The 27,757-nt window shown below is 38.0% G+C and overlaps 1 protein-coding gene and 1 pseudogene across 2 annotated transcripts; one reads left to right on the forward strand and one right to left on the reverse strand.

The window, feature by feature from the left end:
- Nucleotides 1–1,455: 1,455 nt before the first annotated feature.
- On the reverse strand, nt 1,456–27,654 carry LOC130862868 (zinc finger protein 844-like). Of its 2 annotated transcripts, none has more exons than XM_057752701.1 (3): nt 27,573–27,654; nt 17,991–18,051; nt 1,456–5,544 (listed from the first exon to the last, which is right to left on the reverse strand). In XM_057752701.1, exons 1-3 carry the CDS (start codon nt 27,573–27,575, stop codon nt 4,388–4,390), a joined length of 1,221 nt encoding a protein of 406 aa, XP_057608684.1. In that variant the 5' UTR covers nt 27,576–27,654; the 3' UTR covers nt 1,456–4,387. The 2 variants fall into 2 exon arrangements, with proteins under 2 accessions (XP_057608684.1, XP_057608685.1); XM_057752702.1 differs by lacking the exon at nt 27,573–27,654 and adding an exon at nt 18,256–18,331.
- On the forward strand, nt 13,321–13,525 carry LOC130862871 (guanine nucleotide-binding protein G(I)/G(S)/G(O) subunit gamma-10-like; annotated as a pseudogene).
- Nucleotides 27,655–27,757: the final 103 nt, after the last annotated feature.

Here is a 27,757-nt window from a genome sequence, read left to right on the forward strand (position 1 = left end):
AAGATGAAGATGCCAAATTATTTTTTCTGTCTTATATCATGTGAAGGAGATGAAAGTCTCTGTTAGATGGTTGTCCAATGATTCAATAAATTTCTCTTCCTCTACAAATAGAATCTCCACATTGCTTCTTAATTTCATTATTAATATGGTTAATATTAATCAAAGATAAGAAAAGGTTTTTGATGAAGATCATTGGCTAATAAAGAAACTGCTTGGCCCTCATAGGTTAGAACATAGGTGGGTGGAGTAAACAGAACAGAATGCTGGGAGGAAGAGGAAGTGAGCTCAGATGCAGGGCAGCTCTTCTCAGAGGCAGAAGCGATGCAGCCAGCCACCAGGTCAGATATGCTGAATCTTTTCTGGTAAGACTGGTGCTACACAGATTATTCAAGATGGGTTGATCAGGATATGAGAATTAGCCAGTAAGGGCTAGAGCCAAGCAGTGTTTAAAAGAATACAGTTTGTGTGTTGTTATTTCGGGGTATAAGCTAGCCAGGCGATCAGGAGCTGAGTGGCAGGAACGCAGCCAGCAGCTCCCCACAACAGGTTTTATTGAAACCAGTCAGAGTTCAGTCAGGTTATATTAGGAAACGTTCCATAATTCAATATATACTCTTTCTTTTTTGGATTTTTTTTTGAGACAGGCTATCATTATATAGTCAAGGCTGCCCTCAAACTCATTTATGTTGACCAAGGTGGCCTCTAACTTAGAGAGAATGGCTTTCCACCATCTCCTAAGTACTGAGATTACAGGTTTGCACCACTAAGACCAGCTGAGATTTTTAAGAATGACTTATCTTTGAATAATGAAAAAATAAAATGAGGTTTACAAAGGAACCATTACTGTTTTGATGGACAGTAATACTCCTTGAAATTCTATAATAATAATAAATTTAAACTTGAAAATTATTTCATAATTCCCAATGATTGGGTTATTTTCTTTACTTTTTTAAATTTCAGTCACTTAAAAATGCTTGAACTGTGTCTGTATATACCCATGCTATGATGTACATGTAACAGTGAGAGGTAATTTACAGGTGTCAGTTATCTACTTCCCCTACATGAGTTATCCACGTCTCCTCTGTGAGGTCTAGAGATGAAACCTAGGGAGTTAGGTTTGGCTAAAATAACCTCATTAGCCCTTATTTGGATTTAAAATTTACTTATGTATGTGTTGGCATCGGAGTGTGCACAGTCCAAGTGTAGATATAAGAGAAAAACTGGTAGGAGTAATGCGGGTCTCACAGCGATTTAACTGAGGTCACCAGACTTAGCAGCAATCAATTTTACCAACTGAGATTTCTGGCATTCATTTGTGGTTCTGATGAAATGTTATGAACATTTGTTTAGTCCTTAGAGTAAACTAACAGAATCAAAAGAGAGAAAGAACAAAGAAAAAAGAAAGCAATATATCATTTTCATTTGCAAATATGATTTATTATTCAAACTCTCCTGTTTTCACCCATCCTTAGATGGCAATGTTTACAATATAAAAAGACAATATTTTATTGATGTAATGTTTCAACTAATCTTTTTTGAGAATCAGTGAGGGAGCTCCCTGGGAAATGTCTATGGTGTGCAAGGCTGGAACCTGTCCTTAATATACATATAAAGATGGTTTTTATTTTTTTGTTTGTTTGTTTTTTTTTCGAGACAGGGTTTCTCTGTGGTTTTGGAGCCTGTCCTGGAACTAGCTCTTGTAGACCAGGCTAAAAAGTAGACCGCACAAAATTGTCTTTAATCTCCACATATCTGTCTTGGCCTAAAAACTGATAATTACATTGGCTTTTACACACACACACATGCATAAACACGTGCACACAACACACACACACACACACACCAGGCTTTTTTTTTTTTTTTAAAAAGTAAATACTATTGCTGTTGTGTTATCTGGCATATTTAGATAAATTCCCTAGAAGACAGTACTCCAAGATGAAGTGCCAAATAGATAACTAATTGGGACATGAAGACGCATGGAACATCAACTAATATAACCATATCCATATCAAATAGAGCTATGTTGTGTGACATATATGTGCTGATTATCTTACTTTATCATATCTCAACCAGAGAGAAGAAAATACTGCTTTGGATATAAGCATGAGGTATTTATTGTTTTATATGTTCTCTTCTATTAAGCATTTTAACATTAACATTGTTAAAATGTGTAGAAAAATCAGCACACATTAGGGGTACATCTTCTGTCTTGGACTTGTATTCAAGATACTGACACAGGGATCAAGAGTTGAAATGTATCCCTGACTACTTGCAGATATCCAAGTCAGGCTGCCAGGGCCCACAGATGTGAGTCTGTTTCACCTTGACTAAATGTTAGAGACTTTGAGCTTATTCTTGCTCTCTCAAAGTTGTTGACAACAGGTGTGGTTACAAACAAGAGATCCTGACCTAGGATGTGATGAATTAGTATTTTGAGTATAAAGGTGGATCTGCTGTACCTAGACCAAACATCAGAAAATACAAGTCTATTCCTGTTTCTTTAAGGAGATTGGCAGGAAGTTCCAGGGAGTGGCTGCCTGCAGGTACTTGATCTAAGGATGGATTGTTATGTATCCTGTCTAAACAACAGGGTGCTTGACTGAAGATGCTGTTTATTCCTTCTATCATGTTAATGAAGTCTGTTGCCTCCCCACTCCTTTTTGGAGTAGGATATATACATGTAGGAAATAAACACAAGTGATTTCAGTATTTACTTAATTTCCCTCCTGGTTCTTCTGTATTTCGTTTCTCTCATATCTCTATTTCTTTTGTTTGATAATTCTAATCCTCCTGCTCCTACCCTGGAATGTGTGAACCCCTTCGAGGCTAGACCCCAATATCAGGCTAGGTAACAAAAAGCAACATCTCAAGGGAATTTGTGAGTACATGAAAAACAAAACCAGAAACAGAATCCCAACACCCTTTCACAGACGCCTTTACTTGGAAAGTGTGATCACACACTGCCTGATGTTTAAATAAACAATGGCTCACTTAGAAGATGGGCATCACATTCTATATATTGCAACAAAAAATTTATACCAACCAAGTGAAAGTGCAAAAGAAAAACAATAGCCACACAAGGAATAGCAGAGCCACAAAATAAACTTCACTAAATGGATTTGCTACATGTACTGCAAATTTCATACCCACTTCAAATGTTTCAAAACACAAAACACAACCACAATTGTTATTTTCACTACTACACTTGCATGAACATGAAAAATAATTTACATCTTTCAGGATATGATGAAAAAGAGATGAAACAACATTTTTTTTCCTTGAAAGTAAAGACAACTTTGATTTTTAAAATCTTTGTGAAATCATTTACACGAATAGGTTTTACCTTGTATGAATCTTTCCTATTATCTAACATTAAGTTAACATATAAAGTTTTAAAAACGTTTACAGGGTGGGAGACACGGCCACAGAGTTAAGACAGGCTTATTCCCAGGTCGAAGGTCAGGTTTTTGACAACATCCTGAAATTCCTCTTGCTACAAGACTACAGAATCCAACCAAGCAGGCCTGGCCCTCATGTTACACTTGGGAATGAGCACAAACATGCACATACCCACACAGAGACACATTGATATCACAACATGAAAAGGAGAACAAATCATTAAAAAAATTTTCACTCATGAATTTTTTTCCCAAGCATTCATTACTGTAACACAGGTGTTGAGGCATCTGAAGGTCTGCTTACAGAGTTTATCTTCATCATGAATTGGTTCATGTAACAGAAAGCAAGCATGCCGACTTGAAGGCAGAGAAATTAATCCTTCTCAGTTGGTGGCGTCATTTGTGAAGATTTAGAAAACGCTGTCCTGTCAGAAGAAATATGTCACCAAGGGTGGATGGGCCTTAGAGTTTATGTCTGCATGCTATTTTCATATCTCACTCTGTATTTCATGGTGCAGGATGAGGATGTGAGTTTTTAGCTTTCTGCTGTGCCTACCACACCTGTCATGCCATTGTCATAATGATTCTGCAACCAAGGGCCAAATTAAACTCTTTTGTAAGCTGACTTAGACATGCTTATCAAAGCAACAGAAAAAGCACTAATACACATTCATAGAGTTTACACCTGGATGAATTAGCTCATATAATGGAAGAGAAGTGTGAAATCTAAACGGGTTACCTCTTCATATAAATTCACAGGGTCATCATAATGCTTGAACAGATTGTTGACATCTGTCAGATCCTTAAGATTGTTTCTCCAGAATAATCTTGTTTAACTGAATGTAAGTGTGTTGGCTAAAGATCTTACCGAATCCCTTATAGTCAGATTCCCTTCTGTACTAGGATTTTTCAGGTCCTCAAAGATTGCTGTGATATACAAAACTTGAACAGACCAACTACACATTAAAACTTTTACTTATGGCAAAAGACTACCATGAAGTGCAAAGTTTATAACAATGACTATATTTATGGGATTTTTCCGCAGTATGATTTTCTTTTCTCATGAATTCGAAGATTACTGCTACATGCAAAGGCTTTACCACATTTATGACATTTGTAGGGTTTCTCTCCAGTATGTGTTCTCTTATGTAGTTGAAGATGACTTTGACGTGCAAAGTCTTTACCACATTGATTACATTTATAGGGTTTTTCTCCGGTATGTGTTCTTTTATGTATTCGGAGACTACTGTGACATACAAAGGCTTTACCACATTCAGTACATTCATAGGGTTTCTCTCCAGTATGTATTCTTTTATGTATTCGGAGACTACTGTGACATGAAAAGGCTTTACCACATTCATTACATCCATAGGGTTTCTCTCCAGTATGTGTTCCTTTATGTACTCGAAGACTACTATGATGTGCAAAAACTTTACCACATTGGTTACATTCATAGGGTTTCTCTCCAGTATGTGTTCCTTTATGCATTCGGAGACGACTGTAACATGCAAAGGCTTCACCACATTGATTGCATTCATACGGTTTCTCTCCAGTATGTGTTCTTTTATGAATTTGGAGACTACTGTTTTGTGAAAAGGCTTTCCCACATTGATCACATTCATAGGGTCTCTCTCCCGTATGTGTTCTTTTATGCATTCGAAGACTACTGTTTTGTGAAAAGGCTTTTCCACATTGATCACATTTATAGGGTCTCTCTCCAGTATGTATTCTTTTATGTACTTGAAGGTGAGTGTGATCTGCAAAATCTTTGCCACATTGATGACATTTGTAGGGTTTCTCTCCAGTATGTGTTCTTTTATGTTTTTGAAGATAGTGACGTGCAAAGGCTTTTCCACATTGATTACATACATAAGGTTTCTCTCCAGTATGTATTCTTTTATGTACTCGGAGACTACTTTGATGTGCAAAAGATTTATTACATTGATTACATCCATAGGGTTTCTCTCCAGGATGTGTTCTTCGGAGACTACTGTAATGTACAAAGGTTTTACCATACTGAATACTTTCATAGGATTTCTCTTCAGCATGAATTCTTTCTTGCCTTTGAAGATGCTTGTGATATGCAAAGTCTTTGCTACAATGAGGATATTCAAAAGTTTTCTCTCCAATATGGTTACTTTCATACCTGCAAAGATAATTGGCAAATAAAAAAAACTTTATCATATTTATTACACTGATGAACCATGATAACTGTATGAATTTTACAATTTGATCTAATTGTATAAAGGAATTAGAACTTAAGAGTTATAGTGATGGTGTTCCCCTTCATTAAGGGTTGTTTTACATATCTGAAATGTCTGTGATGGTAACAACCTTTATTATATGGCCCACATTTATAGCATTATTTTTTCCTAAATGAGATTTTTTACATATTTAATGAGAACTAGGGGAATTCAGAACTTTACCACACTTTTACACTTACAAGTATTCCTATATTGTGAGTCATACTATGTAGTGATATTTTGTTTATGGTTTTTTTTTTCCTTTGGTTTTTTGAGACAGGGTTTCTCTGTGGTTTTGGAGCCTGTCCTGGAACTAGCTCTTGTAGACCAGGCTGGTCTCGAACTCACAGAGATCCGCCTGCCTCTGCCTCCCAAGTGCTGGGATTAAAGGCGTGCGCCACCACCGCCCGGCTATTAATAAAGCTTGCCTAAAGATCAGAGTGCAGAGTTATGCAGCAGAGGCCAGGCACTGGTGGCATACACCTTTAATCCCAGGACTTGGGAGACAGAGGTAGGGGGAATCTCTGTTAGTTCAAGGCCACCCTGGACTACGTGAGATTGAATTTGTCTAAAAAAGAAACAAAGCTCACACAAAGGTGACCCCAGCACTTGGGATCCCATGCCTTTAATCCCAGCACTAGGGATGTGAAGACAGTAATGATATGTCTTGATGGAAAGAGGACTATAAGGCAGGAGACAGGAACTCCGTGCAATCTGAGGTTTGGTGGAGACAGATGGAGTCTGGAGATGTAGTCTGAGGACAGGATCACCTGTTCAGTCTGAGCACTATATAGGTGAAAGAACTCTCTAGTGGCTGACCTCTCTGCTTCTCTGATCTTCAGCATTCATTCCAGTATCTGACTCTGGATTTTTATTATTAAGACCAACTAATACTTGTGCTACATCTTGTGATCAAAGTTTGGGGTACAGATTTATGAAAAAGACATTTGTCTGTGGCTCTGCAGCCACTGGCTTTGGCTGGAGCTACATGTGGATGGAATCACTTCCCTACTGGCTAGGTTTTCCTTTCTTCTTTCTTGGTGGGTTTTCCCTGGATCCCCTTCTTGGGCTGCTTCCAAACTAGGCAGCTGCCTTGAAATCTGGTCAGACTTTTACTGTTCTACACAACAGCAGTAAACCTCACATTGTCATCATCATTGTTGGCAGATTTGGGGAGAAAAAATAGGAAATTATTAAAGGGAGGAATTAGTTAAAAGAGAGTTTTTTCCTACGTTAAAAAATGGAAAACAGTTATGGAGAAAGTTAGGTCTCTGTATAATTATATAAAGCGTTATATAATTTAAAGTGGAAAAATTAAATGAAGGGATAATCAACTTATCTGGGGTTAACATACTTTTAATTATCATTTTGATAATCCTTGTTGTAATTTTGATAATTCATGGTTTATCTCTTAAAATATTGTTTGATATGAACACTGAGATACAGACCTTAGAAAAACTTAATAAAACAGATCATAGAGATAGTCAAATCCAGTTTCTTACCTCTCAGGATGGGTGACTATCTCCACTTGACTGTGATTCTAGCTCTGGTTGGCTCACATGGCCCCTCTGACATCCCCTAGCCAAAGCATGGTCCTCATTTGTGAAATGGGGACCCCAGGTATAGGAGTTTAAAGCTTCAGACATTCCAGGCAGGTGCTGTACCATAGAGCTGCCCCCACCCTTCTTGACATTTTCAGATCTTTCAGCTACCAGGAGTGCTGCTGTGTGTCAGGGCACACAGATGTGAGTCCATTCCACCTTGATTAGAGGTCAGAGAGTTTGAGCTTGTTTTGCTTTTTCAAAGTTGTTGACAACAAGTGACTACAAAACAAGAGGTCCTGACCTAGAGTGACTAATTGGTATTTTAACTACAGAGGTGTATCAGCTTCATCTTGAACAAAGATCAGAGGTGCTCTGTTTATTTGTTTCATCATGTTGATGAAGTCTGTTGCCTCCCCCTTTACCTCTTTGGAGTGGGGTGTGAAAAGACATATGGAAAATAAAGGAGTGGTTCAGTATTCACGAAATTTCCCTCCTGATGCTCTTCTGTGGTTTATCTTTTATTTCTCTCTCATCTCTGTTTCTCTTTGCTTAATAATTCTAATCATCACACTCCTACCCTGGAATGTGTGAATCCAATCTAGGCTTCTCCTAAGCAGCTGTGTCTCTTCCATATCATCCTTGGAAGACAGCTTCCTCCTCCAGGACAGAGACAGAAACCTTAACACACACCACTGACAGAGTTGAGGCACTCACACCCCTGGGCTCTTACTGAAATAGTCTGCCCACTCCTGGTTTGAACATTGTCTGGCAGAACCCCAAGCCCCAGGAGCATGGCCCTCACTTGCCTGCCACAGCTTTGCTAGTTTGCAAAGCAAAGTATGGGCCTTCAGCATGCTACTTTGAAGAATCTGTTTCACAACTTTCCATTTCATCCACAGAGGCCCCAGGCCCTGAGCCTAGCCAGCAAGAGCAAGTGGTCTTTGGCTGCGGGGACACCATGGAGCTGTTCTGCTCTGTGCCTGGAGGTGCCAGCACAGGCTGCACTGTCTGGTCTAAGGATGACACAGAGCTGATAGCTTTCCACCACATCCTGGTGGGGCCCCAGAGGTTACAAGTGCTGAACATTCTATTGTAATAATAGCGGCAGGGCTGCGTCCCCGACACCCGGCCGCCCGCATGGCTAGCTTATGCCCCGAAATAATTACACGGAAACTGTATTCTTTTAATCACTGCCTGGCCCATTAGTTCCAGCCTCTTATTGGCTAGCTCTTACATATTGATCTAACCCATTTCTAATATTCTGTGTAGCACCATGAGCTGGCTTACCAGGGAAGATCTTAATCTGTGTCTGTCTGGAGTGGGAGAATCATGGCGACTCCTGACTCGGCTTCTTTCTCCCAGCATTCTGTCTGTTTACTCCACCCACCTAAGGACTGGCCTATAAATGGGCCAAGGCAGTTTCTTTATTAATTAACCAATGAAAGCAACAGATTAATACAAGACCCATCTCCATCAATGATAGAGGCTCTGTAAGAGCTGGATGGACTCCTTTGCCAATGTTAGATTTAAGGAGATTCAAGGAAGTGATAGTCTCATATGGCATGCTTTCACCGTATGTGAACCAGGTGTTAAACTCATGGTCATCTTGTAATAGAACTATTCCTAAAGACTGGAAAGACTTGGTTAAAGTATTCTTGGAAACTTGTACACAATTCCCATGAAGACCTGGTTGAAAGAAGAGGCTAAGATGATTGAATAACAGTGTAGAACTACAGGTATGGAAATCTCTCAAGATTAATTTCTTAGAGAAGGAGATTATGTGAATATAGAAAGGCAATCCCCATATGATGGCCACATCCTGGCTTTATGCAATGCAACAGCTCTCAATTCTTGGGAGGTAATAGAAAAAGTAGGAAAGAAGATTGCCTCACTTACTAAAGTCATACAGGGACCGAAAGAAACCTTCACTACTACAATCTTTGATTTCTTACAAGATGGGCATCAGCAATAAATAGAATGGTATCAAATTTAAAAGGCAGACAAAAATAATTGAATCTCTGGCTTTTGAAGATGTTAATTCTCATTGTAAAAGGAGAATTAGGCCTTTAAAGGCAAGACCAGAGTCCTTGGAGGATCCAAGATGCAATCGCTTGACCATGATGATGCTTGGATAGGAGAGGTGATTTCCAGAAGTTTGAGGAAAAATGGAAATGCCAAGTGTTTTAATAATGGAAAACATATTACCTTAAAGGGGACTATAAACAGGGCATTCCTAGAAAATTTGTTTTTTCTAAACATACTTCAAACATAATGCCCCTCTCTTTTGGGTTATGCAGAAAATATGGCATAGGTAAGCACTGGAGCAATGAATGTTGATTAATGAGGGACATTCAAGGCAACTCTTTGCCATTGGGGAACTCCTTGAGAGGCCTTTTGCAGGCCCCTATACGAAATTTGGTACAGTTGTTTCCTGTTATTGTAAAGGAAACTCCTCCTCAGAGTAACTGAACAACCTAATGCATATTATAAGAAGTCATACTGTTCTGGATGATAAAACAGCTATAGAAAAGAGAACAAAAGTTCAGAAAAAAACATAAAGTGGGTATTTTGGCAAACTTCAGTAAATGAACAAAGACTAAAATTAAAAATACAAATAAATAGGGGCTGGAGATATGGCTCAATGGTTAAGAGCACTGGCTGCTTTTCCAGAGGTCCTGAGTTCAATTCCCAGCAACCACATGAGGGCTCACAACCATCTGTAAGGATTTCTGGTGCCCTCTTCTGATCTGCAGTCAGAACACTGTCTACATAATAAATAAATCTTTAAAAAATACAAATAAATGACGTCATCATTGAAGATTTGGTAGACACAGGTGCCGATGTAACAACAAGTGCACCAGAATCTTGGTAACCAAATTTGCCTCTTCAGGATGTATGTTCAGTTTTTAGGGATCAGAATTTTTTCTCAGGTAAAGCAGAGCATGAGATGGGACAAAGGACAAAGAGGAATATTAAAATCATATGTGACTGACACATCAATGAATTTGTGGGGATATGATTTGTTATAACAATGATATTCAGATAAACATTCCTCTAATCTTAGAAACAAACCATAAATTAATGTATGTTTCTGGTGAAAATATTACAAGGTATTTTAAAGAATTGTCACTGACCATTCAGGTTGTACAAGAAGAGGGCACAATAGCTGCTGATCTTTCAAAGGTATTAACAGCTCTACCTTTAAAATATTTGGCAGACAAACCTGTATGGGCTGTGTAATGGCACTTAATAACAGAGAAACTGCAGGAATTAGAACAGCTGGCAAAGGAGCAATTAAATTCTCAACTAGTATCTGAAATTCTCCTGTATTTGTTGTTAAAAAATAAATCCGGAAAATGAAGAATGGTAACAGATCGAAGAGCTGTTACTAGGTGATTCAGCCAATGGGCTCTCTACGGTCTAGCATTCCTTTGCCTTCTCTATTGCCTAAAGGATGGCCTCTTACAGTTACTGATTTCAAAGATTGTTTCTTCACTACACCTTTACAAGAAAAAGAAAAATTTGCCTTCACAGTGTCTGCTTATAAAAATTCTTAGCCTGCTAAGATATATCAATGGAAGATTCTTCCACAGCAAATGTAAAATAGCCCCACCTGTGCCAATATTTTGTATGGCAGTCTTTGGAAATGATACATAAGCAATTTCCTGAATCTAAAGTTTATTATTACATGAACTTTTTACTATCTGGTTCAAAGGCAGACACTTTAGAAAGAATGTTTGAAGAGGTAAAGAAAATCTTGCCTTGTTGTGAATTACAAATTGCTCCTGAAAAACTACAAAGAGGAGATTCTATTAATTATTTAAGCTATAAAAATCTGTTTGCACTGTGCTGTGGTGGCGCATCTCTTTAATCCCAGCACTTGGGAGGCAGAGATAGGCAAATCTCTGTGAGTTTGAGGTCAGTTTGGTCTATAAGAGCGAGTTCCAGGACAGGCTCCAAAACTAGAGAAACCCTGTCTTGAAAAACCAAAAAAAAAAAAAAAAAGCTTTACAAAAAAATTAGACCCCCAAAAGGTGCAAATTAGGAGAGATCAATTTTAGACTCTCAATGCCATTCAAAGATTACAAAGATTACTAGGAGGCATTTCATATTTATGGCCCAATAAGATAGGCCCTGAGGAACTAAGTAATTGGTCAAAACCTTAGATTGTGACAAGAACTTAAATGATCCCAACTGAAACTGAGACAGAATCGGCTCTGATGAAAGAGAAATTACAGAAGGCACATGTCAATCATGTGGATCCAAAAGTCAACTGAATTCTGGTCATATTACTCTCCAAGCATTCCCCTATAGGAATTTTTAAAGCAGATGGAAATATTATCTTAGAATGGACCTTTTTGCCATTTAAACCAAGTAAAAATTAAAACTTGTGTGTAAAATGTCTCTGAATAAATTCTAAATAAAAAATGATATTACTGTCAATAAGCAGGAAGTGACCCAGCAGAAATTGTTGTACCATTCACTGAAGATAAAATTGACAAATTTTAGGCAGAAAGTGAACCCTGGCAAAGAGCTTGTAATAATTTTTTGGTAAAGATTTACAACAAATAAAGCAAAAGCAAGGGAATCCAACATATTAAAAGAACTAGCTGAATCCTTCCTCACATTGTATAAGAAACACCAATATCTGGAGCCCCTACATTCTACACTGATGCAAATTATTCAGGAAAGGCAGGTTATGCATTAGAAAAATTAAGTAAAATGGATCTAAGTCCTTATGATTCTGTCCAAAAGTAAGAGCTATATGCGATTCTCAGGTCACCAATGTATTTTAAGGAATCTTTCAACACAGTTACTGGTTCACAATATGCGAAAAAAAAGTTGTTTTGCATATAGAAACTGCTGAATCTATACCAGATGATACATAATCGACTTTATTATTTATTCAGTTACAACAAATAATTAGGAATAAGAGTCATCCCATATATATATAACACATATCTGATCCTATACTGGTCTATCAAGTCCTCTAGCACAAGGTAATGCAGAAACTGATCAATTATTGATTGGAAATGGAAATGTGCTGGAGGCCTCAGAACTTCATAAAAAGCATCATGACAGTTGGATGGTAGTGGCACAGGCCTTTAACTCCAGCACTTGGGAGGCAGAGACAGGTGGATCTGTCTGAGTTCAATGCCAACCTGATCTATAGAGTGAGTTACAGGACAGGCTCCAAAGATACAGAGAAACACCATGTCAAAAAACCAAAAATCATGTCAATAGCGAGGTTTAAAAAAAAAAAAACACTTTAAAAAATTTTGGCAACACGCCAAAGAAATTATAAGGAAATGTCTTAATTGCTCTTTATATAACCAAACTCTACTGCCTGCAGGAAATAACCCAAAGGATACTCAAAGGGATAAAATATGGCAGATAGATGTGTTTCATTTTGTAGAATTTGTAAGAAATATGTACACTGCACCATTGATACTTATTCAGGTTTTCAACGGGAAACTGCTTTAAGTTTGGAAAAGGCTCATTTGGTAATCACACATTTGCTAGAAGTTATGACCATTATGTGTATACCTGCACAAGTAAAAACAGACAATGCTCCAGCACATGTCTCTAAGAAAATGAAAGTTTTTTGCTCATTATAATATAAAGCATATTACAGGTATACCACACAACCCTACAAGGCAGGAAGTTAAAGAGCAATCAAATCAAATTCTAAAGGATATGTTGAATAAACAGAAAAGGATGATAAAGGCCCCCAGAAATAGACTGCATAATGCTTTATTAATTTTGAATTTTCTAAATGCTAATGAGAAAGGCACAACAGCTGTGGAGAGACACTGAATAGTAGAAAAAGCTATGGAATTAAATCAGTTGGTATACTTTAAAGTCGTGTTGACCTCAGAACGGAAACCAGAACATGTTTTATGTTGGGGAAGGGGTTTTTGCTTTTCTTTCTACAGAAGAAGAGCTATGGATACCATCAAAATTGATAAAGATTCTATTGAACAAGAGAGATTTCTTAATTAGAAGAAATGACAGTTCATCAAGCAGCATGTCTATTTAATCTTAACTAACCTATAAAACTAACAAATGCTTTTCATTTGATCAGATATAACTTGCCAAAAGGGAATGTTCCAAAAATTAGGGTTGGTAGCTGCCATGTCTTCCAGGGCCAGTGAAAGTGCCCTGCAGTGCCTGGTGGAGGAGCTTAAGCTGGAGGCTGGCACCAAAGGATCAGGTCTCTCACAGGCAGCCACAGAGCTTCAGCAGTACTACATGCAGAATGCCTGCAAGGATGTCCTGCAGCTTGGCATTCGTTGGAAGCAATCCCTTCTGGGAACCCAGATCCTGTGCTTTACTGTGAAGACCTCCAGGGAGAAGTTCGCTGCACTGCAACCAGGTCCCAAGAAATAACTTTCTCTGTTGCATGGTCCTAGAGTCTACAAAATCATTTTTTCTTAAACCTCACCACCAAATTTACTAAGCTGCATCTCTTCTGTTGTTCTGCCTGGGATATGGGCATGTTTTACTTACTGGGTATTTGCATTTTAGGAGGGAAATGCTTTATTTTCAAAAACTGAGTGTTTGTAATCTTCCTAACATTTTATACTCTAATAAAATTTGTTCTTAAGAATTTATAATTACTAAATGAAAACAAAGTATAAAACTGGGGGAATAATTGATAACAGAATTTTTTTAAGGAGAACATTTTCATTTTTTAATGAGATAAGGTCTTACTTTGACAGTAAACTTGGCAGATCCCTTTGCCAACTGAAAAGTTTGATGTAATATTAGGCTCTCCATCCTAGAGTGAGGTTGATTAGATCTTTCTTTAGTTCCTATTGTTCACAATTTATGATTGTGTTTGTAGCTCTTAAAAAGTGCTTATGTCTTTTAAAGATGTTTAAAATGTGAACTATTTTCAGAACACTGTAATTGGTTAAAAAGTGTAAAAATATTATAACCTAAAAGAATTAATGTCACAAGTATTTTATTGGAGTGATGTGTCTTTGATTTAATTGGGGAAACTTTTGGAAGAAAAGTTTGTGTTTATAATAATCTTTGAAGAACTGACATTTAGAGAATCTGAAGAACACTGGACAAATGAGACATCTGAAGAAATAGAAAATTATCCAGAAAAAAAATTCCCAAGAAAAAGAGTAAGTTGGCTTATTGGTATATCATATTTCCAATCAGATAGAATTTTCATAAATCTTCCAAAATGTTTGTTTCTGCTGTTCTCTACTGACATATAATGAAAATGGTCTTTTTGTACTTCCAGTCCAATTAAAGATTAAAATTGACTTTGAAGTTGGGGTGTGGCTCTCTCCTTCTCTAAACCCAAGCATGCATGTTAAAGTAATATCCAAAAATCTCTGTCTCATGTCGGAAGAGCTACCTGATAAGGGACAGAAGAAAAAAATCAAGGGCTATCTTATTTCCACTAATCTCATAATCCTTTGGTTTTATATTAACTCATTAACAGCTTTTCTTATGGCATAAATATTATCTCAAAATTTATAAGATTAATATATATGTATTTTAAAGTTTTTGTCTTGATATTAACATAGAGTACTAATTCTACCTTCATCTACCTTCCTGCACATGATTTCAGATTTCAACCTATCAGTTTTCTACAGTGATCCATGATCATACCTAACAGTGACCTCTGAAGTCTCCAAAAGGAAGATGGGGCTCCACGAGGATGATTCCATCAGGACTATGATAACACCACCAAGCTGAAAAACACCATCTGAAGATTGGCTTTGCACTACAAATGACTCAGAGCAATTTCAAGGTAGCTAGCTGAGATGAACCAGCCTCATAGACTACTCTTGCCAGGACTTGAGACAAGCCCAACACTTTCCCACTACACAGAGAGTAGACAACAAATGATATAGCTACCTCTCCCAGGACTTGACAATTAACACAAATTTTTCTTTTCAGGATCTCCTAAAGATGCGTTGCCCTCAGACAGCAGTAAGTAAATTAAGAACATGTCCACATTCCCAAGAGGTAGGGTTGGTGGTTTTAAATTATACTATGGGTTATGGTTATTTGTCATTGTTTAAGGGAATTGGTTATAAGTTCTTATTGGTAATAGTCAGGAGAAAAACTAAACAAAGGAGATTAGATTCAGGATTCTTGTTTTGAAAAGAAAAAAAGGAGGATGTAGATATAATAGGATAAAAGGTTAGATTACTGAATCTACTTTGAAAATAAGAAAGGGAAGAGTATAGATAAGATAGAAATGTAGAATATTGAATCTTCTTTTTAAAAGTGACTATTAGATTTAAATATTTCACATTGGTTTGGACTTTTGTATATTATATAAAATTTTTGTTTATTGATACAAATTTGAGACTAATTGTGTTAGAACATACTGCACATACATTTCTATTCTTGTTCAAGGTATTATACCTATACAGCTCATTTAACAATGTAACGCAAATTTCTAGTTCCTGAAATTATTACCAACTATTTAAGATAATAAGGAAATGCAAGTTAGCAATTAGTCACCTATTCCAATTGAACTTGAGGTATGTTTTCAAGGTCAAGCAGATATATATTTATATATTTATTATGTATACAACATTCCTTCCATGTATGCTTGCATGCCGGAAGAGGGCACCAGATCTCATTATAGATGGCTGTGAGCCACCATGTGGTTGCTGGGAATTGAACTCAGGACCTCTGAAAGAGCAGTCAGTGCTCTTAACCTCTGAGCCATCTCTCCAGCCCCAATCAGATATATTTTAAATGACAGGTCATCTTCAAGTACTTCAGAGATCTACAGAATATGGCATTTAAGATGCTTTAATAACATAGGCTCTTTTTTTACAACAATGAGCCATGTCTGCTCCTTGTAGCATCAATACTTCAGAGAAGATAATGGGCATCAAAGAAACTCTACATAGAGTTTACTTTCTTTGTGGCAAAAGTAAGCCAGTGGGTAAAAAAGTGCTTTTGCCTTGATTGTTGATGATATGTTGTCCTAATTGGACAAGTAGGATACAAAAGAGAATGACTACAAAACTTTGCCAAGTCAAGGAGGGATAGTCCCTCAAAAATTCTGCTTCATAGAAAAGTTTGTTGAATATTCTAGTCCTGTGGGCCAAAGATGGATGCCCCAGCATTGCTGAGGAACCTTGGGTGACTGTACAGGCAGTCAATTGCTTTTGTCATTTCTCAGATATTTTTGGAAGTCACTTGATCACACTTCCTGTTTACTCAGTTAATATTTCCTTCTGGGTCTCTGAGGGAATTAAATACTAGATAGTTACAGTTATAGTTTTTCTTGTTTGCCTGACTCAGAAAAGAAATTCACTAAAGAAGTGCAAGAGATATCAAAAAAATGGTTTTGCATGGTAATGCAAGTTAGAATACAAAATGAATTATGTACAACACTTTGGACTCAAGAAGATAGGATAGATATGTAGTATTTTTCTCTAAATTTTTCAATTACAAATGGATTAGACATTGTTGATATATTTATTGTCTGTATATATTGTATAGTTATGTGTTTATTAAATACAGTTTTTCTTATATTATATTTCTTTTCTTATTTTAGATTGAAAAGGGTAAATGTAGCATCTCTTATAGCATCTTTTTTTTCTAAATGAGGCTTTTCACATATTTAACTAGAACTGGAGGAATTTAGAACTTTACCACACTTTTGCACTCACAAGTATTTCAATAGTGTGAATCATAATATGTAGTAATATTTTGTTTATGGTTATATAAATAATGCTTGCCTAAAGATCAGAGGTAAGCCACTAGAGGTCAGAGAATGGTGGAACACACCTTTAATTCAAGGACTTGGGAGACAGAGGCAGAGGGGTCTCTGTTAGTATAAGGTCACCCTGGGCTACGTGAGATTGAATTTGTCTAAAAGAGAAACAGAGCTCACACAAAGGTGATCCCAGCACTTGGGATCCCAAGCCTTTAGTCTCAGCACTAGGGAGGTAAAGACGAGTGATATGGCTTGGTGGAGATAGGACTATCTCCACTATAGGATCTGCAAAGTGAATCAGGACAAACAAAAGTATTTATATATTCCAGTATTCATAGGGCTTTCTTCTGGTATGAGTTTATCGATGTATTCCCAATAAAGTTGGAAAACCAATTAATTGTAAACTTGTATCACATTCTACAAGTCTATTCAAAGTGGGGATTACTACATATTTCTAATTGTTGGAGAGAAAGAGAGGGGTAAGTTGATTCTTTCCATACTCCTATATTTACATGGCTTGTCTCCAGAGTGACATATGAAATACTTAGTAAACTAAGAATAAAAAATAAAGGGTTTCCACATTGCATTCACAAAATTTGATTCTTCATAGACATGTGGTATAGGGATTAAAGTTTCTCCACAACAACCTTCTTGATTCTCATAAACTACCCCTCTCACTAGACTGAGCAGTTATAATACATATATGAGTAACACTAGTTTTACTATGTACCTTTTGCTTATTAGCAGGCTTTGAATAAACACTTATCATCTATCCAACATTCTTACGTTTTGTAATATCTGAGTGGCATAAAACTAAATGGATTGGCAGTTCTACAATATGGCTCTCACAGGGCTATGATTCAAATGGTGATACCATTTAAGGCATTGTTTCTTCGTCTTCTTTCTTAGATATTGCCTTGCGAACACATTTTGGCTACCTGACATTGGGGTATATGGACTTTTTTGGGGGAAATTTAATAAACATCAATACAACTTAAGCTGTGCTTATTTATACTGTTGCTTTTCTTTAAAACTTCTAGGACACATTAAATTTTCTCCATAGGCACGTTTGTATTACCTTTCACATGAAAATTACCTTTTAAGTCTTCTAGAACTTTGACAATGTTCTTCAATAATATGGTCTTCCCAACTGTAGCCTAAAATATAGTATCAGAAAATGTATGATAAATTATTAGAAACTGTGTAATATTTAAGTTGTTATCTTCAGTGAACCTTAGAACCATGCCTGATGTATTCATCTCATTCTTGCTCTTTCTCAACCAAAATTACAGAAGATTATCAATAACCAAGAAAGAGTTGTCCCCTTATTTTAAAACATGAAGGAAAATTCACAGTCTTACCTATAGCAGTGAGGTTCCTGTATGTTTCCAGCATCACATCTTTGTACAGATTCTTCTGTAAAGGATCCAGCAAAGCCCATTCTTCCCCAGTGAAGTTAACATGCACATCATCATAGGTCACTGCACCCTAAAATATCCCATGCATGTGCGTAACAGAAAGCATGATAATGACAATATTGTACATGTACACTTCCTTGATAATATATAATTCTGGTGCTCCCCACACTTATTCCATGATACAGAATTTCTAATGTAATCACTAAGTCATTTTAGAAAGAAACCAAATATTGAGGTTCACATCTGCCATTTCTTCACTTTGACTAGAAGAAGCCTTGGAAAAGAAATGCGAATTAATAGACATAAGTAGAGAGACAAGCAATCAGGTCAAAGGTGCTGAGTACATTTCAGAGAAATAGTACGAAAACTTACGAACTAGAAAAAAGATAGCCAAGCTGGACGCTGTTGCTCAAGATTTTTATCTCAGCTTTCAGGAGGCAGAAGCAGGTGAATTTAATTGAGTTGGATGCCAGCCTGGCCTATGCAGTAAGTTCCAGGACAGAGAGAGTTACATACTAGTAAGACCCTGTCTTCCCCATAAAAATCAATTTAAAAAATGGTAGAAAGAACTCAGAGATATTTACTAAAGTTCCTACGAAGACGTATGCATTTATTCCAGTTCCAGAAAACTGAAGTGTCCCAGTTTAAAGTGTATCAATAATATTACTAAAAGGGAGTGAATGTTTAAACAGTTACAAATGAAAACATCAGCAATGTAAATGTTGATCATAAACAACACAAAACAGGAGAACGGGCTCAGCAGTTAAGAGTCTTGCTGGTCTTGCAGATAGGTGAGCTCAACTGACAGTATTTACACAGGGGCTCACAGCAATCCATTACTCCGTGTTCAGGCATTCTGAGGCCATCTTCTGATTACTCTGAGGGCCAGTTACACATGTGGTGCATACCCATGCATACAGGCAAAAACCTCATATTTGTTCAAAAGAATTCAAAACAAACACAATAGAAAGAATGTGACACACTTGCAATCCAGTGACTCAGCAGACTAAGGCAGTATTCACAACATCCTGGGAAAGAGAATGAGACCCTCTGCCAAATTTCAAAATTCAAGATGTGGGTGAAACTCAGCACAAAAGCATATGCTTGACATGTATAAAGACCTATCTTCCAGACTCATCGGTCACTAATATAAAACCAAAACAAATCAAAAACAAAACAACAAACAAAAAAAAACCCCAGGCATAATGGCCCACCTTTAATCCCAGCATGTATGATCCAGAATCATTGGGATCTCTGAGGTGAGGCCAGTCAGTCTAGTTTTCGGGACAGCCAGGGCTACACAGTGAAAGTTTGTCCTCAAAACAAAAAGAAAAATAATAAAAAAAATCAGGTCTGCAAAATGGCTTTGAATAAGCAAGTGTTTCAACTGTATCTTATGTGCTTTAGTGATACCGTCTATAGTGATGGTGAAGTCATGGCAGCAGGACACAAAGAACAGGAAATTGATAAGGATGTAGACACTCAAATCCCATCCCCAGTGAGGAATTTTATCCAGAAAGGCTCCTCCTACTAAAGATTTCACAAGTACCCAAAAGAAAGCCACCAAGGAGAGACCAGTGCTCAAATACATTATACTATCTCATGGGTTTTTCATTCAGTTAACTAGATTCTGACCCAGGTCACTACAGTCTTATAGTCAACCCATGATGAAATGTGTTCAACATCAATATCCATAGCTTTCAACAGTTCTTACACTGTCCAAATGTCCGAAATCTCTTCTGACACTAAAGGCAATTACTTGACTGTGACATTTTGTGAAATCAGAAAAACAAGTTACATCTTCCCAACACACACTGGCACAGAATACCTTTTTCCATTCCAAAACAGAAATGGGGACATAGTGAGAGAAGACTGGACCATGGCAAGACTGAAACCCAGCAGGGAAAACACCAAATCTGATAGCTCCGTCTCAGATACATGAGGCTTCAGTTTCAAAGGCCTTTGATGCCACATTTTCCCCCGCAGCTCTTCCTATATCTCTCTCTTTGGTTACTTCCACGCCCTATGTGCAGCTCTGCATGGCAGACGTCTCATTACTTAGGTATCTCAGCATTCTGTCATCTGAAAAGGCAACCCAGGCGTCATCCGCACAGCTTTCTGCAATGAACTATTGTGGTCTCTGCACTGGGGCTCTGACTCTGCCAAACATAGATGCCCGCAACAGGGCTCAACTGAAACCAAAGACTAAGAATCCATGACCTAAAATTTTTATTCTTTTTTCCAGAACCAGCACAAGTTTGGTTTCTAAATTGGGATGGACCCTGCTAAGCTTGGACCACAGCTTGTAGCAGGTTTTGTATGAAACTGCTTCCTGGGACTAGGAATCACTTTGCCTAATCCTTCCATTAACTGCAGACTTAATAGAATGGAGTCTTACACTTAGGGCATCTTGCTAGGCTTCCACTGTAGAGCAATGGCCTTTAATGGTGATAATCTCTTTGAAAATCCCTGCCTCTGTTTCAGTACTTGACTGCCATTGGACCTACCTTTTCATATTCATTTATTTAGGCCCCACTTGTTACTATCATTAGCAGGCATCCAGCAGATCCAATATGCTATAATAAATACACCCATAAAATTTTAATTTGGCCTTACTCAATTTCTCTAACATGGGAAAAATTAGAAAAAAACATGGACCAAAACACCACTCAAAGGACCTCTAGCTTAATTTTTCATGAATCAATTTCCAACTGAAACCCTATCATCTCGATCTCCACTGTCTGTATTACTCTCAATGCCCAACCTCCTGGCCAATAGACACACTAATATAGGTTTGTGTGTCTCTGTGTGTGTGCAATCTAATGAGACCTCAGCCCTAGACAAAGTACTACAGAAAACTAATGACTATTGAGAGGGAGATTTATGTTTTCCCAGGGATGAGCTTCCTAGTTGGCTATCTAAAACAAAGCGGTCTGTCCTGAAATCACATGAATACAAGAAACTCCAAATGGACTCAGCAACTTATATTTAAATATTTATGTGCACAGAAGTATAAATATATATGCAAAGATAATAACAAAAGAAGAAAGAAAACTAATTTGATGCAGAATCATTGGGAGGCATGAAGTGACTGAAGAAAAGAAGAGGAAGGGAGTTGTAATGTATTTATATTTTAAATAGAACTTCAAATATTAATCATGGGACACAGAGTTAAATGGAGAAATCTCAAAAAATGAAATACAAATGGCTGACAGACATTTAAAATGTTAAATATACTTAGCTATTAGGGAAATGTACATTATATCTTCTCTCTGATTTCATCTCATCCCAGTGGAAAAGTCTAAGATAAATAAACAAACAAAAAATGACAAGTGTTGGCACTGATTTGCAGAAAATGGAACTCCATTTTAGTACTTGAGGATATGCAAACTGGTGCAACCATTTTAAAAATCAGCATGGAGCTAATTCTAGAAGTACCTACCATATGAACCAGCAGTATCACTCATATATATACAAATTACATATATATATATATACACATATAATTTGTGTGTGTGCTGTGTTTATACATACACACACATATATATGTACATACATATAAATGTATACATACACAAAAGGGAGTCCATATCCTGTTCTAGAGACTTTTGCTTATCCATGTTTATTATGATTATATATACAATAGACAGGAAATGGAAACAACCTAGATTTGCACCAACTATTGAATAAAAATTGTTAGAGTCATACTGGGTAATGCTACTCAGAGATATAGAGAAAAAGAAACTATGAAATTCACAACTAAACAGAAGGATCTGGAAAAAGGTATTTTGACAAAGGCAACCCAGAATAATGAAGATAAACATCACATATTCTCTGTCACTGTGAAGGTTGGTGTTAAATTTTCATATATGTGTTTCAATTGTAATACCAACATGGTTCATGAAATTACTAAAATGCCATGGGGATGGCTATGAAAAGAGGGGAGATAGAATGTACAGATATATGGTGAAGAACGGACCAAGGAGGGTTAAACTGGGATGGGGGAGTGGAGGTAGGGGACAGGAAGGAGAAGGGAAAAAGATGAATAACACAGAAGACCTTTGAAAAAGACATGGAAATTTGCTTTAACATCACTAACACACACTCACATAGAAAGATACAAACATAATACATAGGAAAAGAAATGTAGAGAGAGGAGAAAGAGAATTAAAATGGAGTAACTCTGAAACTGAGCAATAATGCCCCTACTGGAAACCAGAGGGTAACAAATAAATCTATGCCATGCATAAGTTGCTTCTTTTGGAGTTCTTGCTAATTAGGTACCAATGACCCCTCAAACATTACATTGTATTGCTACTGCTTTTGGCTATCAAGAACTTGATGATAAGATCCTATTGCTGAAGACACTATATGTTTGAGTCAGTTCATGGCAAAATCAAAGTGGTAAAGAAGCAGAATCTTTATCCCTATTGACTTGTTTTCATGGTGGTGGAAAGGGTCTATGCAAACTACTAGAGGAGACAAGTAATCATCAGTCATGCCTAACTACAGACACTTCAAGCTACAGTAAAGATTGGCATGGCAAGACCAGCCCACTAGTGCAACAGTAGCACAAATACTACGGGAGTAAGTACCACTTCCTGACTGTATCTAAGTCCTTCACAGGATCAAACGCATTACTGACACCATTATCAGACTAAGAACCTAATAGGCAGGTCATTGGCCTTAGGAAAGAATATTATGCTGCCAAGTGGACATAGATTTAAACTGACTCAAAATAACTTACCATTATATCCAGAGAGGAGATATGGGCAGGGAAAAGGGTGGCTTCAGCTGGCGATCTGTTGTAGAACTAGGTATGAGCTGCAGGGGATTAGATCTGGGGGAAGAGAGCACACCTCTGCCTTTTACACTTTTCCTGCCACAGCTTCCACAGTGATCCCTGAAAATTAGGCGGGGATTGAGTTATATGTGTGCTTTAAGTCTGAGCATTCCCTAATCACTTATTCTCCTTACACTGGCCAGTCATGTACCACCACGTTAATCACAATCTAGTTCAGTTAGAAGCATTTAAGTGGAGAGATGTGAGTTCCATTGGTCTACGGATACAACGGTAAGTCATCTTCCTGGCCATCTATGGATATGCCCAAGAGATGGAATACATGCATGAGATAAACACATAAGCAGTGTGTGTGATAGCACGATGGGTGTGAACAATGGCTCTCTTATACAACTCTCTTCGGCTGGTCCCCTTTCCTTTCTAACTCCACACGGAGCAGCATACCTGGCGCTCTGGATCTGACACTAGCTTTTAACTCTGCACAGTGCCCGGATATAACCTCAGCACTCACTAAACTGTACAATTCTGATTTGTAGAAAATTTACTAGGCTATGCTTCATAATTATATCTATTGTCCTTTGGGAACTGTAAGATGTGTATAAGCCTGCTTTGTGCTTTTTACTCAGCTAAGACAAGAAAATATCATATTCTCCTCAGTCTAAGACAAGCTGCACACAATTAGCTCATTTTTACCTCAGAGCAAGTTCAAATTATACTAAAAGTTTTTGTAATAGGTTTAATACTTTACAATTCTGTACAAGTCAGAATTGCAGGTATCTGGCCTTGTTAGATCTAAGTCCTTTAAAGATTTATGATGAAATAGGACAATATTGCAGGTGTATAACCATAGTTATGCACAGAAAGCATCCTACAAAAAAGCATACCAGTTCTCCGCTTGCCAAGTCTGCTGATAAAGACCTATGTTTCAAAGTTTGTTGCAGCAGGCACTGTGCCCCCTCCCTCTGGTCACAGTCTTACTCCAGAAACCTTGGAACTTTGTGTTGTCAGAAATGGCTTTGCCCTTATTGTTCACCCACTGAGGTGTAACACTTGTTATTGCTTCAAGGCTCTGGAGGAAAAAAAAGTGTATTTAAACTAGATGGACAAGAAACAAAAAGGAATTAGAACTGGGATGGGGTATTAGTACTAAAAATTATAGGACAAGAGAATAAGAATAGGGCAGAACAATAACGAGTCATGACGGGAACAGCACTATATGAGATTTTTCCATAACCCATCAGATTAGGAATATCCTAACTTCCTTTTGCAGCTCTGTGGCTTCTAACCTTAACCCTGGAAGGTGGTCTTGCAGCGCAAGTCTCCCAAACTACTGATACCCACAAAAATATGTGAATGCAATTTTTATTTATTTATTTATTTATTTATTTATTTATTTTGGTTTTTTCGAGACAAGGTTTCTCTGTAGCTTTTTGGTGCCTGTCCCGGAACTAGCTCTTGTAGACCAGGCTGGCCTCGAACTCACAGAGATCCGCCTGCCTCTGTCTCCTGAGTGCTGGGATTAAAGGCGTGCGCTACCACCGCCCGGCGTGAATGCAATTTTTAAAAAGAAGAATTAAAGAGGCTGAGGCAGGAGGATTAAAACTGGGTAAGGCTACAACAATAAAATCCCGTGTCAACAAAACCTAAAACAAACAAAAAAATTAGACTGCTTATACTTCAATCTTAGACTGTTGATCACAAAATATTCCCCATGTTGTTTTTAGCTCACCTGAGAAAATTTATTGAATGTAATTCTTTCTGTTGTTTTAAAGCACTAGACTATTCTATTTTCACTAGACTAAAAATACTTATTAATCAAATTATTGAAAAACAAATATTAGTATTTCAAATTCTGTACCAAATTTTAAACTTCCTTTGGTAAAGGTGTAGTAAGCTTTATCCTAAGAACAGGGAGGTGGCTTCTTCCTAGAGAAACTTTTGGTATGATTTAAAATTGAGCTATCTTTTTAGATTGACAACAACTTGACCTAGAGCTATGATAATGTCCGCAGTCCTTACCTTGACATTACAAATTAGTTAGGAAAACAAAACAAAACAAAACAAACAAACAAAAAACTAACCACTGAGGAAAGTTCAATGAATGTATTATGAGGATCAAAGCCAAGTTGTTCTCAGGACATTGCCAGATCATCCAAAATTGATTACCTCACTGCTCATTGCTACTGTCAACTACTGTCAAATCAGGAAAGCTTTACCCTCCTTCTTGCCCATCCTGTGTTTTGACTACGCCTACTTCACAGCTGGTCAGCGAACGCAGTTCTTACACACGTCCCACTTCGTGTGGGAATTTGCAGTGTAATCTAGAGAAGTTGGAGGATACTCATTCACTGGTCTATTTTCCTTCTCACAAACCAATAAAGGTCCAGCCTGGAAGGAGTGGCAGGACTGTCCTCCCAGCACTGGACAGCAGAGGCAGGACTAAAAGTTCAAAGCAATCCTCAATTACATAGTGTGAGGCAAGCCTGAGCTACAGGAGGCATTGAACTAAACCAGAGGTTCTCAACCTTCCTGATGCTGTGACCCTTTAATACAGTTCCTCATCCTGTAGTGCGCCCCTCCAACTATAAAATTATTTTAATGCTACCTCATAACTATAATTTTGCTACTGTTATGAGTTGTTTTCCAGTGGTCTGAGGCCACTGCTATGACAGGATCATTTGAGACCCCAAAGGGAGCCCTGACCTCCCCAGGATGAGAACTGCTGCTCTAATTTGATATCAATCAATCAATCAATCAATCAATCAATCAATAAATCATAAGAAATAAGTGGAATGGAATTCTTAATGACCACAAACATTGGCAAGTAGAAACAAATAGATATTATAGCAGTAATGCATTTAAAGAAAATGAAATTTTAAAAATGATACTGATACTTCAATAACTTTTTTAAATGATTAGAAATAATTGGAGGGATACTTAAGTATACTGACTTTGAAACAGAGTAGACACTTCCCTGGTAGAGAGAAGGCCATTAATAAGACACTGTATGATTTTGTCCCATGTAAAATGTTAGCTGCTGAGTGCTGTAAGCTGACACAGAGTTACAGCCAATGAGTGGCCTGTGTCTCAAACCTCTGAGGTGACCTAACTGTGTTATCAAGGACTGCACATATCTGCATAGAAGAGAACCCTAACTGGATACTGAAGAATCAGTAGTTCAAGCTACAACTCCCTAAATTGTGCACCCACAAATTCTGTCTGTCTTTATTCACATGGAAGAAATTAATACATGCTGGAAAACTGCACAGAAGGTCACTCGCCCTGCCCTATCAGATCCTTCATTATGATGGAGACCCCTGCAGCTCAGTGCCTTAAACTTCAGCCTGGGATCTAGCTATTGTCTAGTCTGTCTTGCCCTGCAGTGCGCGCGGACCACTGTTCCTCCTATTCTGATCTGAAGGGAGAAGCCATGCTCCCTATGCAAATCCATTTCTCGTTACTGCGAAGGACACTATTTGACTCAAGATGGTCATTTTAGGACTCTGTGGTGCAACAAACCTTTAATCCAAGGATTAAGAATAGATAGTCAGGGTGATAGTAAAGGCAATGCTACAGACAGGATTCAAGTTCACTTCAATCAACACATGAGAACTTGACTCAAAACCATTTTCTAAAAAGACTGGAGATGTAGCTGTTTTAGAATTAATGTACCTTTATAGCACAGCAGGACTTAACGTTGGTTGTGACCCCGTAATGGCCCCTTGAGCACCCTGTTAGAGGCCTGGTCTTTGATAGGGATGGGAGACTTCAGGCAGATTGTAAATCAGGGTTGTCTCCTCTGTTATGGGAATGTAGATAATCCCAGTGAACAAACATTTACATCTTATAATTTTAATCTCTAACAGGTATGATTAGCATAGTATTTATCTTCGGGGTGTTACCTAAATTCTACTTTCTGTGACTTAAAGTCTCCTTGCATACCATCAACTCTTTTACCATTAATTCTACTCGTCTACATCGCAGTTTAGCAGTGGAATGCTGCTCTACACAGGAGACACCGTTTACAAGCTCCACAAAATTATTCCAGACGGATCCTACAGTCAAACGCTAAATGTGCAGAACTTATGGAAGATACTAGAGAGACCAGGGCTCTCTGAGTTTGACAACTCTGCTTTCCTTAGCGGCAATACAAGCACTACCGGCGCCAGCATTTCACAGTGACGTCAACAACTGAAGCACCATTGCCCCGCACAGATGCAGCCGGCAGAATTAAGGTATTCAGAGGCTGCTGCCCAGCCCAGGGAGTTGCAAGGCCCACACAGGACCACGGAAGGACCACATAGGGCACACAGGCCCTGGCCGAATTCTGTTTGGCCGCTTGTTCCTACCCAGCCAGGGGAGGATCCACTTCACTCCTGAGCATCAGCCCGCCACTCCTCCCCTCTGTCACTATGCCCCGCCGCCCCCGTCTGTCTGCAGACCGAGGCCGCTCACTCACCATGGCGCCGCTGCTTATATCGCTACTGCTCTCTCCACAAGTGAACACACAAGCAAACGTCCTACTCTCTCAGCACAGGCGCTCAGCTAGCAGCCTGGCAACCGGAAGAACCCTCCCATCCTACTGGCGGGTCTGCTGATGGCTCTGATTGGCTGGTGAGGTCTGAGACAGGACTGAGTGAGCTG

This window comes from Chionomys nivalis, chromosome 20 (assembly GCF_950005125.1).
Source record: "Chionomys nivalis chromosome 20, mChiNiv1.1, whole genome shotgun sequence".
NCBI classification, from domain to species: Eukaryota; Metazoa; Chordata; class Mammalia; order Rodentia; family Cricetidae; genus Chionomys; species Chionomys nivalis.